This window comes from Vidua chalybeata, chromosome 4 (assembly GCF_026979565.1).
Source record: "Vidua chalybeata isolate OUT-0048 chromosome 4, bVidCha1 merged haplotype, whole genome shotgun sequence".
NCBI classification, from domain to species: domain Eukaryota; kingdom Metazoa; phylum Chordata; class Aves; order Passeriformes; family Viduidae; genus Vidua; species Vidua chalybeata.
Genome location: NC_071533.1, coordinates 25093860 through 25106167, shown reverse-complemented (window position 1 = coordinate 25106167; position 12308 = coordinate 25093860). Strand labels below are relative to the sequence as shown.

The 12308-nt window shown below is 38.6% G+C and overlaps 1 protein-coding gene across 3 annotated transcripts in view; it reads right to left on the bottom strand.

Annotated features, from left to right (window-relative positions):
- Positions 1-2086: 2086 nt before the first annotated feature.
- NPNT (nephronectin) overlaps positions 2087-12308 on the bottom strand; it is a 48969-nt gene continuing 38747 nt past the window's right edge. For all 3 annotated transcript variants that reach the window (XM_053941759.1, XM_053941761.1, XM_053941760.1), the window contains 4 exons: positions 9483-9578; positions 8996-9094; positions 5373-5629; positions 2087-3997 (listed from right to left, as the gene is read on the bottom strand). In XM_053941759.1, the coding sequence (XP_053797734.1) occupies positions 3902-3997; positions 5373-5629; positions 8996-9094; positions 9483-9578 (548 nt within the window). In that variant the 3' untranslated portion in view covers positions 2087-3901. The remainder of the gene's footprint in view (positions 3998-5372; positions 5630-8995; positions 9095-9482; positions 9579-12308) is intronic.

Genomic DNA, 12308 nt, shown 5'->3' with positions numbered 1-12308 from the left:
ACAGACATTCCAAATGCATTTCCTCATGTATTGTTAGGTCTGCTTGATGCAGTAGGTGGGGCCTGAGAAAGGAATCTCCTCAAGCTTTGAAAGTTAATGCAGTGATCTTTCAAATCATTGCTGAAACTCACCAGTAAAATGTTTTGCATTTCTCTCTAAAGTCGCAGGTTTACACCAATGCATTGTTCAACTTCTTTTTTTTGTTTTTAATTGATGTGGAAAATCTGAAGTCATGTGTGACTACAGGATGTCAGGATAAAACAGCAGGTAAGAAAGTGTTTTAAACACCAGGAACTTTGATAATTTGCTGTTTGAGATATAGATCTATATAAACAAAAATTTGCATAGTATTTAACTGGACCTCACTTGCTAATTAATAATTCTGTATGTGTAACATTCACAATTAAAATTTTAAAGACAACTATAGTTTTTTGTTGCAAGTTTTTAAAAGCAGATTGAACAGTTTTCAAGGTGAGTGTCACAATGCATTGCTAAAATCAATAGACTTTGGATCAAGCTATTTTCTGATAAATTCTGTGCTTCATTTGTAAGGAGAAATAATTTCTAATGGGGTGGTGCATAGAGAGACCCCTGGCACATGGGCTGGAGGCAGCTGCTACTGTGGCAGCTTTTCTCCAGCAGAACAAAGCAAGATGATGAAGGCTGCTGTCATAAATGTTCTTCTGGTCAGGGTTGTTGTCTTATGACTACCTGAGTCTTACGAGGGCAGTTATTGTAATCTGCAACTATTGTAAAAGCAATGTTGACCTCCAAGTCTCAGGTAATTTATTGAAGGAAACCTAGGGAAGCTTTTCTTCAGAATGAATTGGCTTCACTAAAATCACTCACTAGTGATTTAATGTCATGGCTCTGATCAAAGATGAGGGCACTGGATAGAATGGAATCTAGAACCAAAAATCTTGTCTTGGTCCCTTCCATTCTGCGGATTTTGATGTCAGCAAATTCATAAATGCACACTGCCACTGGTCCCACTCCCTGTCATTTATACAGAATCTTATTTTCAATTTCTTTGGGGAAAAGAGTTAACATGTCTTTTAAGAACATTCAGTTATAAACTGGCAAGAGTTTAAACATTTGATACATTTTTTCATGTTAATTTAGTGTAATTTCTTCTGCTTGCTTAAGTATCTAAGCAGGAATTCCTATTACCTATTTACTAAATCCAAAACTACATAATCTACTTCATAGGAGGACCTCAGGCCATATTTTCATCCCTTTCTTGAGGCTCATATGGAAAGGGCAGTCCTGGCTGAGGTGTATGGCTGGAGAGAGCTGCCTGAAAAGCACTGGAGAGCAAGAACTGGAGAAGGATCCTCATAACAGAACCTCTGAGTGACCTCACCTTATCTATCCAAAAGATGGAGAGAAGGCAACACACAGAATCACAGCACAACCAGCTTTGGAGGTGAGTGACCTACAGCCACAACAGCTCCCCCAGAGCTCAAAACCACTGCTGAACTCCTGTCTTGTCCTGCAGCTGTCACAAGGCTCTGCAAGTCCATGTTTTATTGTAGCAATGAAATGCATCGATAAAACAGAGCCCTTAATCCTCCCCCTGTCACCTGAGTACTTATTGCTGTCTACCTTCTGAATTAATCCAGATTCTGGGTTCTAGTGAACATTTGTAAAAATGGTAAAAAACTCTGACAGTCTTGCATTGACAGGGGTTCCATTTTATCCTGGGAATCTTAATCTAATCATCATAGTAATATGACAAATGAGACTAAAATGTGTCAATCATATATTCCTTGGCATCTAACAGCAGTTTGTGCTGGCTGAATCAGAGTGAAGAACTATGGTCGCTGCTCCTTCTTGTAAAATGGACATCTAATATTGCAGAAGCTCTTAAATTACCTGTGAGACTTCTCTTTTAAGTTAGGTTGAAAATTGTCATTCTTCCTTCTGAATAATAACTATACTGCTCTCTTCATATTATAGTGAAATGTATTTTGATGTTTAAAACTGGTAATAAGAGCTATTTCACTCTAGGATTGTCACCTTTTGTTTCTTTTCACTGCAATGAAAATTGAGACTTTCTATCTAGAAATGAAAACAAGATTCCCAGTTAGTAGCAAGTAACAGTCTCTTTTACTGATTACTTTAAAATAAGGACAAGGTATTTCAACTATTCACAGATATTTCTGACATATCACAAAATAACATAAGAGAAAAAGATCATAATCATATTCGAAGCAAAATAGTTTAAAATTTAAAGTTTACAAACACATTTCTTTTTTCCTTTTCAAAATGTTTGCTGTTACAGCTTTGCAGGAGACTTTCTGTTTGATCACATACATTTCTGCTCTATACACCATGTTTTGTCCTAAGAGATGAATGGGAAAAAATATTTTCAGACTTGTACTTTGTCAGGAACAGGGATTTGGAATATAACCTCTAATGTTCTTGCAAATTTGTGCCTGTGAACTTTGTACAAGACTTAATGTGCTATACAGCTGACACTGTATTTAAATATTCAAAAGAATTGAGATCTATTTTTTAATAATTTTTTTGAAATGTTAAGGCTGCACCACTAGCAGTAGTTTACCAATCTCTTGTCATTTTCTTAAATGTTATCATTACTTTGTCAATTTTAGAATTGCTAACAGTGATGATGATGCCCACTTAAAAAACTCCAAACCAAACAGAAGAATTCCCTGGGAAACTGCACAGCACATGCATGATACCTAACTATAAAATTAGTCCAAAGTTTTGATAAATACTTAGTTCCCACTAGAGCTAATAGTTGTTCTAGTTCTAAAGAATAAAATGCTTATTATATACAGAAGGTTGGGCAGAGTATGGACATTTGCCAAAGACTACTGGAGGCATTTCACGGTCTGAATGGTTTGTACAGTGCTGCCCTTTTTCCTTGTGCATAGGCTTGTGCCACCTCTGGGAAGGGATCATTCCTGGCAGTGTCAACGGGCTCAACCTTACAAGATCTAAGTTCAACCTCTACTGCCTGCTTCAGCTGAACCAGGAGCTTCTTGCAGGACTGAGAGCCCTTTAGGGCTTGCTTGTGAGCTCGATGCAAACTTGTAGAGCATTTTCAGATGCCAGTTGCCATCAGGTGGTGAGTGTTTGGTCTTTTGCCTTCAGGACATTACAACATGAAAAACGGCACCAGCATTTTTCAATGAGCACCATTAACTGACTTTGATAATTTGGCACGACCAGCAGTATTGAAGAAGATGCTAAACTTTTGTCTTGAACAAAAAGAAAGTACAGCTGCCAATTACCCTGCATCTACAGTCTGTAAATACTAAAAAATATAAATATGTTAACCATACACATATACACAAAACACAGCAGTAGCAATATTACAGGATGCAATGTCTACTCTCTCTAACTGGTTTTGGTTAATACAGATGCAACAACAAAATAAATGCTATTTCATATATGAAAAACCTTTCTTCAAAGGTCAGTGGCAGTAAGCCAAAGCTGAGGTCCAGGCTTTTACTAATCCAATGTGACTCACACAAATTAATCAATGAAAGATAGCACTATGGGATGATAATGGCTGTCAGTTAACACAAACTTTGAGATGGAGCTTTCTTTTGCTACCATTTGTAATTAATTCTCCCTTTTTCACAAGTACTCTTTCTGTGAGCACTCAGCAGACTTAACAAGGAACAAAGTTATTACACACAATATATGATTTAAGGGTAAAGATTAAGAGAAAGAACCAGCCTGAGATTGGATTTCCTCAATCCTGGGAGGTGCTCTCCATGTATTTAAGTGAAATTTCCATGAGATTGCACTTAGCAGACCACTGAGAAGTTGCTGCTCTCCCACTTTTTCTTCTTTTCCATGCAGTTCTGTTTCAAAGTTTTGTAAGAATTGCATGAGAGGGGCAAGAGGAGATGACTGCTGGTCTTGGCTAATGCTCTTCAGAGCAGCGTCCTCTCCTCAAGACCACATCATCTAGTCCAATATCCCCAGTTCTTCCTTTACCTTTCTCACCTCTAAAAATAACCTAGAAAGAGAAATACAACAATTTGAGTGGGGGATGAAATAAAATTACACAGAAATAATTCATTAAAAAGTGTGATGAAGGATTCTGGTCTTCATTCAAATTTTCCTCAGGTTTCCAGTAGGCCCCTCCAAAATCACTATCATTTAGTTGCTTTTGGGTTTTAATTAGCTAGAAAATAAAACCTCCACATTTCTTCCTGATTTCTCTTTGGCAGAGGCCTTCCCTGCTTACTTAAGAGGGTAAGTATCTGATCTTTGGATAAGTGTCCCAGTGGTTCAGATCAGCAGCCCTGGCTGCCCATGCTGATAACTACTGCCAGGGGGTCAGGAGAGGCAAGGGACAGTGCAAATGGGTACTGCCAGAAGTGAGAAATTTAGGGGAAAAAAAAAGGGTAAGAATATAGCAGATACATTGTTAATCTGTTACAAATGTCCTCATCCTCAGTCCGACACTCATTTACAGCTAACAAAGTCAAGTGTCTTTGCTACTGTTGCTGAGGTAAATTTTCTAGAAAATTATCTGCCTTAATATCAGCCTTGATATTCATTTTAGAGCTAGACACTGTATATGTCTTGTAGCCTGCTCCCATCATGAACATTATGATGAGTGAGCTTTTCAGAGCACCTGATATTTAAGTCAAACAGGCCCTGAAATACCCAAACCACTTCTTCAGATCTGAAATAAAAACTGCCTTCAGAGGTTGAAGAATAACATGAGCTTTTGATACCAGTTTAATCACACAATGTTTCTAAAATTTCCAGGTATTAAAAGACTCTTCATGGCACTTCAAGCAGCTTCTTTTGATATGGGCATTGTTAGGTCATCATTCACTTCCTCAGCCTGATCAGCTGCAGGCATGCTAAAGGGCATAAAACCACATGTGATTGCACTTGTAATCTCCCTGCATTACCAAAAATTACTTATTTTCAGTATCTTTGCTCTGGTTTAGCCAGTTACTAATCCACAGGGGATTCTTCCTGTTTTGTGGCACTGTATTATTCAAAGCATTGCTCATAAGGAATCTTGATACAGGCATTTTTTTTTGAATTCTCTATAGAGTATGCCTCTGTCCATGAGGCTGCTTTTTTGTAGGTGGTCATTCCCTTAAAATGGGCTGTACCAGGTAGCTCAGGAAATGACAGAGTAGCCTATACTATATTTCTATAGCTGGGATTTCTTTTTTTGTATGCATAAAACTAATTTTAAAAAATGCACAATAACTCTCATCTGTATTGCGATTCCATTGGCAGGGATCAAAGTAGTAAAACAGAGTGAAACTGAACCCAGAAGATGAACGCTGCAGTGCTACACCATTTCAGCATCCTCAGCTTCTTCATGCAAAAACCCAAAAAGCAATACAATCATCAGTACTTACACTTTTGATGCCTACTCCTCGTAACGTTATGTGTGTCTGTCTCCAGCCATGGCCACCATTTCTTCCCCAGACAGCTGGGCCATGAGCACCAGTTTTCCTTACAAAGACTTGCAGGGCACCAGAATGCAGCCCAGGCACCTTATGCCTAAAGGAAAGGCACAAATCTCCAGCCTGAGCCACGTGACCCAACGGCAGGATAAGATGTGCTACTCCTCCTTCTTTGCCCTTGGGATCAGAGATGGTAAGGTACTGCCCCCCTGCAGTGGAAAGAACAGTTAGTTGGGGGGGGTTTGTTTGGCTTTTTTAACCCTACTAGGTTGCAGGATCAAATGCACAAGAGTTATTAAAAATAAATAAAGGGGTCCACAAGGTCCAGAGAGTGTAAAATAAGGCATATAGAACCAGAACAAATGCATCTGCCTCCCACAGGGTAAGATCTACAGTGCTGCTCTTCTCTATACATTAGTACCAGGCTGGGTGTTGCCCATCTAATTTCTTTTTAACAAAGTAAAAACACCCCCCTCTCCAAAACTAAAACCTTGTGTATTCCTTCATTTCTGACAACCCCTTGATCACTGCATGATTTTAAACTCACAGTGACATTAAAGCATTGTGCAAATTCATGCACCTTTCAAGCTGCAATATTTTGCTGTTGGATTAGATAACAGAGACCAGGATAAATGCTATCATGTAATTGAGCTATGGCTCTGTCCCTTCCCTTTTGTTTGGGAACTGTGTTAACAGGGTAAATCTCAAAACATATCTATTTGCAACCCTGATAGCCTCTTTTATTTAACTGTAATTTAAACTCTTAATCTGGATTAGATAGAGAAAGCAAGAAGCAGTAATGATTTCCACATGGCTGTTAACCCCAAATTCTAACAGTAGGAAATTGTCAGTGAACATACATACTCAATTCAAAGCCCTATTATTATCTCTTATCATGTATGAAGTAAAGGTGCCTTCCAGAAAACACTCAGAACAGAAGCTAAGGGTCTCAGGTATCCATTAAACCTAGAAAGAAAAAAGGCACCTTTCACACTAACACTCAAAACTAAACTAAATGAGACTTCACATCTTGGAGAAAACCTAGACCTGTATGAGTTGTTTGTACTTTTCATTAAAACTTTTGTAAGGTGGGTAAAACCTTTAAAATCTGAAATTACCAAAGGGGAAAAGGTTAAAAAAAAAATCCGAAAACCTTATCTTACACTGAATCTAAGAATTTTTTTTCTTTATGCTATCAGTTTTACATATTTTTTAATTTAAAAATGCCACCTGTACCTTAGTTTTCTTACGAAAGTGGCCTTTTTAGGCTCCTTAGTTAAAACCAAAGATTTAGAAATATTGGGTGTTTGTAATATGGTTGACATACACAGTTATACAGGGTAGAAAAATATTTTTTAACTGTCTCCCTGTAACTACTCAAACAGAGCTTTATTTTTTGAAAGCTTCTCTTTGAAAGTCACAATGTTTTCCCTTGAAAAGCTGTAAAATTTAATTACAATGTACCACGGCTTGTCACACACTTAAAAGGAAAGCCAACCTTGTCTCCAATTCACTACTTCTACATAAGTTTTTAAGTTCTTTAATCTGAATGAGATTTAACAAAGCAAAGTATTATGCTGCTGTCTGGGCCCCTAGATTAGCATTTAGCCATGAAGTGGGATCTCAGGGAGTTTTTTTGGTTTTTTTTGTTTTGTTTTGTTTTTTTTTTTTTTTTTTTTATGCATTGCTTTTGCAGCCAGGTCACTAATTGCTAAAATAAGCTTAATAGAGTTTAAATAACTGTACCTGTGCATTGTTTTCAGATAGTTACTGTGGCTGAATCCAATCAATAGGAAACAGATTTAGTTAAGCACAAAGCAAACATAGCTGTAGGCAAGCCCCTGCAGGAAAAGGTGCCCTCAAATCAGCATTTTCTGCATGCAAGATAAGCTTATAATGCTTCAGCACAGCACCTTTCAAAATGCAGAGTCTGATAAACCAATATATAGCAAACTTTGCAAGGTGAAAGCAAGCAGTCAGGACCAAGCTGTGAAAATAAATCCTCCCAACAAGGTATTCCAGACTGGAGGGGGTGGGTGGGTGACTTCAAGGGACTAGTTTTAACAGGTTATGTCAACAGCAGCAGAACATACACAGGAAATAAAAAGCTGAGCTTGTCCCTGACTACTGGGAAGCAATGCAGGGAGAAAGTCTGACAAAAAAGAGCCAGTTAAAAATCATAGTTCTGGAATTTAGTATGTATTAACAACAATTTTTGAGTACACATAATGAATATGCTTTGAGTGACTGACTTAGAAAAAATGGATTTTAAAATCTGTTGTTTCAAAAAAGGTATGGATTACATGTAATTTTTTTAAGTGCCACTCTGCAGGCAAGAGACAGCTGCCTGTTTTCTCATCTGCAGGAGGAAGGAGCTCTGCTCTCCCAGTCATTCCCAAGGCTTTTCAAGTGTCACAAGGAGCTCCTAAAGTACCAGAGCAGCCTGTTTGGGGGGACCCCTGCCCTGGCAGTGAAGACAGCACTTCCACTGAGCCAGCCAAACAGCCTGGAAAAGGTGCCAGGTCACCTGCTGAGGTGGCAAATGACTGCCCCATCAGTGGCCAGACAGCTCTGACAGGGTGGTGCATGAGGAAAATGGCTCTCAGTGCCCTCACCCTTCCTCATCTTAACCTGTGCCATTGTCCCGCCTGAGAGCGCCTTTCCTTCCGCCCTGCCAGCCCTACATCATGTGAGCTTTGTGCACTTCAAAGGCTGCTCCCTGGGCATGGAGTAATCCCATCATTATGGGGAGCCAGGGATGTGTGTCTAATCCCCAGCACTGCTGGGGGAAGGAGAGGCAGGGGAGGGCAGCAACCTCGCAGCACCACACCAAAATCAACAGGGGACAAAATACATCCCACTTCCTGGGACAGCAGAGCTGGGAGACAGGGAAGGGCTGTTCCTGTGGCTGAGCACCAGTGCTGATGCCAGTCTCCTGTCCTGCAAGCAGCCACTACACACTCCCCTCTAATGTTTGGTGTAATGTCACTTTTTAGCATCCCAAATAGTCCCTTTTTCAGAAGCCTCTGTTTTTCAGCATTTAAGTTGTCTGCCTTCAAGTTATTTAACATTTTTCTTATATACAGATTGATTTTATCCAATTCTACTCCAAGTTACAGCAATCTGAAAGGTTAAACTAGAACATTATATCTGGCAGCAAAACAAAGACTATTTCCAGTACCTTCTATAATTTTGCTAGTGATAGGGAAATAATTATGTTTACATGGTAGTTTGAAAAACAAGCTTTGTTTCACCATAAATAAAAGTTGTTGTCTAGTCCACATTTTTTTCAGATTCCTTTAAGACAAACTTTTGCTGACTACGTTTACTACTCCTTCAGAGACATTCCTATTTTAAAGATGTCAGCTATGATCAAAGTGTAAATTTTCAATTGCTCTCTCACATTGGGAATCCTCAGTTTTGCTTTTTATACACAGAAGAGGCATCGGTGTGAAATATACCCCAGAACTAAAGGGAACAGAAGCTGTGTAATTTGTCCTCAAGCAGTCCCGTCATCAACCTCAAGCCTTGGTGGTTCTTCAACTGCAGGATGTGATTGTACACAGATCACTTACCTGATACATCTCTCACTGGTTCCCAGTGCAAGTCATCATCTTTGTCCTTGATCCATCCACACAGTCCACTGTCAAAATCACAGCTCTGCACCAGCACACCTAGCAGAACAGAGCAAGAGGTCACAAAAAAAACCCCAGAAATGATTCAGATTATTTTGGTTTTCAATTTCCCATGTGGCTGACACTAGCAAGTAAGTATGAAAATTAAATGCAGAAGAAGGAGCTCAAGGAAAGGAATCTACAAAAATACTACAACAATAAAAAGGACCCTTGTATTATTAACAATTCATGCTATTTTTGTGGTGATATTTTTTCTGGAAATAAAAGTGTAAGGTTCATATAGGCAAAGGATTAGTTTTACATGGTTTTATAAAGCATAGTTTAAAAGAGGGGCATAAGATGTTGGAGGCCAGAAAAATGTATAAACCACCAAGAAATGCCAAAAAATCATAAACCCTAGGTCCTAAGTAGGAGACATGGTCTTTACCTGGGTCATCGTTTGCTTCAAATTCATCAGCTGTAATCCCTCTTTCAATTTCAAGTATTTCAAACAGATTATTGCTCACTCCAGGCTGGCGTGGAACTGTGAAGAAAAATGAATGAGATAAGGAAGTAGGTCACTAATTTATCTCTAACAAAAACCAGCAGAGCAGCTCTGGGCATTGTGCTTTTCCTGGAGATTTCAATACATTTAATTATATTCAACACAAAGACTCATAAACTTTATGCCTACATGATTTATGATTTGTGTTGTAACATTTACCTAAGCACTGTAAAAGGTGATTCCAAATCTCCTAAAGGCCCTTTGAATGAAAGCTCCTTTTTAACCTTGAAGCACACTATTCCTCTCCAAATGCATTTTCAGAGATACTGGTTTTGCAATAAAATAAAGCCACATGAAAGTCCTCACACAATCTTCCACAGACATTTACAGGAGAACCTCAACAGGAGGCAGCAGTACTTGGAAGAGGCCCCAAGTGCACTTAACCTTTGAAATACAGCTGAAGGTACATCCATCAATCTGCAAAGGATTAGAGCTCCCAAAACAATTATCAAGGTTGTACTGGGAGTTGAGAAGGAGGAGCTCTAGTGGAAGCTGGAATTCAACTGTAATTATATTTTTTGCTTTCCAGCACAGCCTGTGCTTCAGCTGCTGTTCCCAGCTGGAGGAGAAGGAACAGCTCTCGGTGATTAAGAGGCCCAGAGGTTATTAGACATTCAGCATTCAGGACAACCTGAAATTTATGAGCTCTTTGTGGGAGTGATGGCTGCCAAAGTCAGGCGGCTACAAAGACTCCCATGTATTTCTGAAGATGCTGTGCCAGTTTGTGTAAGTTTCTCACAGGTTTCTTGCCTGATGGACAGCTGTCAGCTAGAGATAAACAGATTGCACTGAATAGAGCTGTCTTGGAAAATTCCTCTTTCAGAGGCAGGTCTAATGCTTAATTCATAACAGTAGTAATGTGTTTCAGACATGTCTTCAGATTTTATAGGCACCTCTGACATCTAAGGTATTTGTAAGTGTCTTATCTATTAAAAACTTGGCATGTTTTCCACTTGCAGTGCTAAAATAACTATTAATGTCTCTACAGAACAAGTGAGAACAAGAAAAATTAAGATAACTGAAAGGACTGTTGCTTTCAGAAAATCAAATCCAAGTTTAAGAAGGAACTTCTTTTGCACTGGGTCAACATGAAAATAGCACTGCTACAAGAGTTCCTCTAAAGCCGGAAGACAGAAAAGAAAAAAAATTAAAAAAAAAATGTTGAAACTAGGACAAAATAATCAAAATCTAATGTATTTTTAAAGTACTATTCTAGGCTAGAGGTCTTGAATAAAAAATTTATATAATAAAAATAAATAGTTAAAAAGCTCAAAATCTGTAGTAAACCGATGAACTTCTAAATATAATAGTCATTATTTGAATCATTAAGTCTCCCTTTATTTTGTTTTCTTTTTAGTCCTTTGAAGATTTTTGACTATGTCTATTTGCAGTCTAGGATATTAATGCTCAAAACAGCTGCAGATTTAAGGCTGACTTGGGTATTAGAGGACAGTTAATTTTTAAAGATACCTTGATTCTAAGTAGCACTTCTGCTGCTTCGTTTCACCTGGGCTGTTTTGCTTACGTGATTAAAAACCTTGAGCTTTAACATGAAAGAAACCTTACAAATGTGCACAGTCCACACAACCTAGGCCAATAATTGCCTTGCAGAACATCTATGAATAAATATTGTATTCAGGCACATAAATCAGTTGTTCACCCTGAATTATGTAGGTGGGGCAGTTGAAAAAGCACACCTATGCTGCACACCAGGGAGCACCACCTTGCCTTTCCTCACCTCAGACTGTGCCAAGGGAAGAAGATACTCTTTGTTTTCTATGCTATGGAGAGCAAGTCAGCTTCAGAACTGCTGAGCACAGCACAGCAGGCACCAAGTCTCAGACCACAGGTTCACAGGCAGGTAATTACAAGGTTCTAAATGAGCACTGTGGCAAAGAGCATGAAGGAAACTCTCTGCCATGCTTGAAGGTTTGTAGGATACCCAGGGGTCACAATTTTAAGGTACGTGTCCTGTGCACCCTCTTCCCAGTCTGTCACAGTCCATGCTTATGGAAAATACTGCAAAAAATATTAGGAACTTACCTTGTAAACTACTTCAGTTTACTTCTTCAAGTACCACTTCTAATGCACTGATGTTTTCTATAAACCTGAGTTACATCTGTGCACACATACAAGAATTCTCCAAATTCAAGTTGGTATATCTGCCTATAATTAAAGCTCTGCAAAATATTTTTTTAAAAACTCCCTGAGAGTTCTTTCTGAACACTTTTTTTACTAACTTCTAGAAGAATGTGTTGCAGTGCTTTAATAGAGTCTCTTCAGTGTTTGGACCTAATTACAAGAATGTGCACTCAATTTGAAACAAGGGTTACCATAAGAGATGCAGGACTCTAAATATGACCCACATGTACACTTCTTTTTGCCACGACAACCAGTATGTTGAGTGGTGATCGTGGAAGAAAGTATTTGGTACAATTATTTTCTGCAAGCTTCCCAAGCCCTTTCTGTGTACTTTATATACTGTATCAGTGTGCTTTTCTCTTAACTTCAATGGTTTGATAAAGCTTGTTAAATAGAAACTTGGCTTCTTTTACTTGGAGAATTTTATAAGCTCTGAGTGAGCCAATACATCCACACTACCTTATTCTCAAAGTTCATGAGCTAACTTCTTTCATAGATGCACAAATCTGTGGGGAAATTATTAAATAACTGTGATTATTAAATATTAAATAAGACCGATTTCTTTTG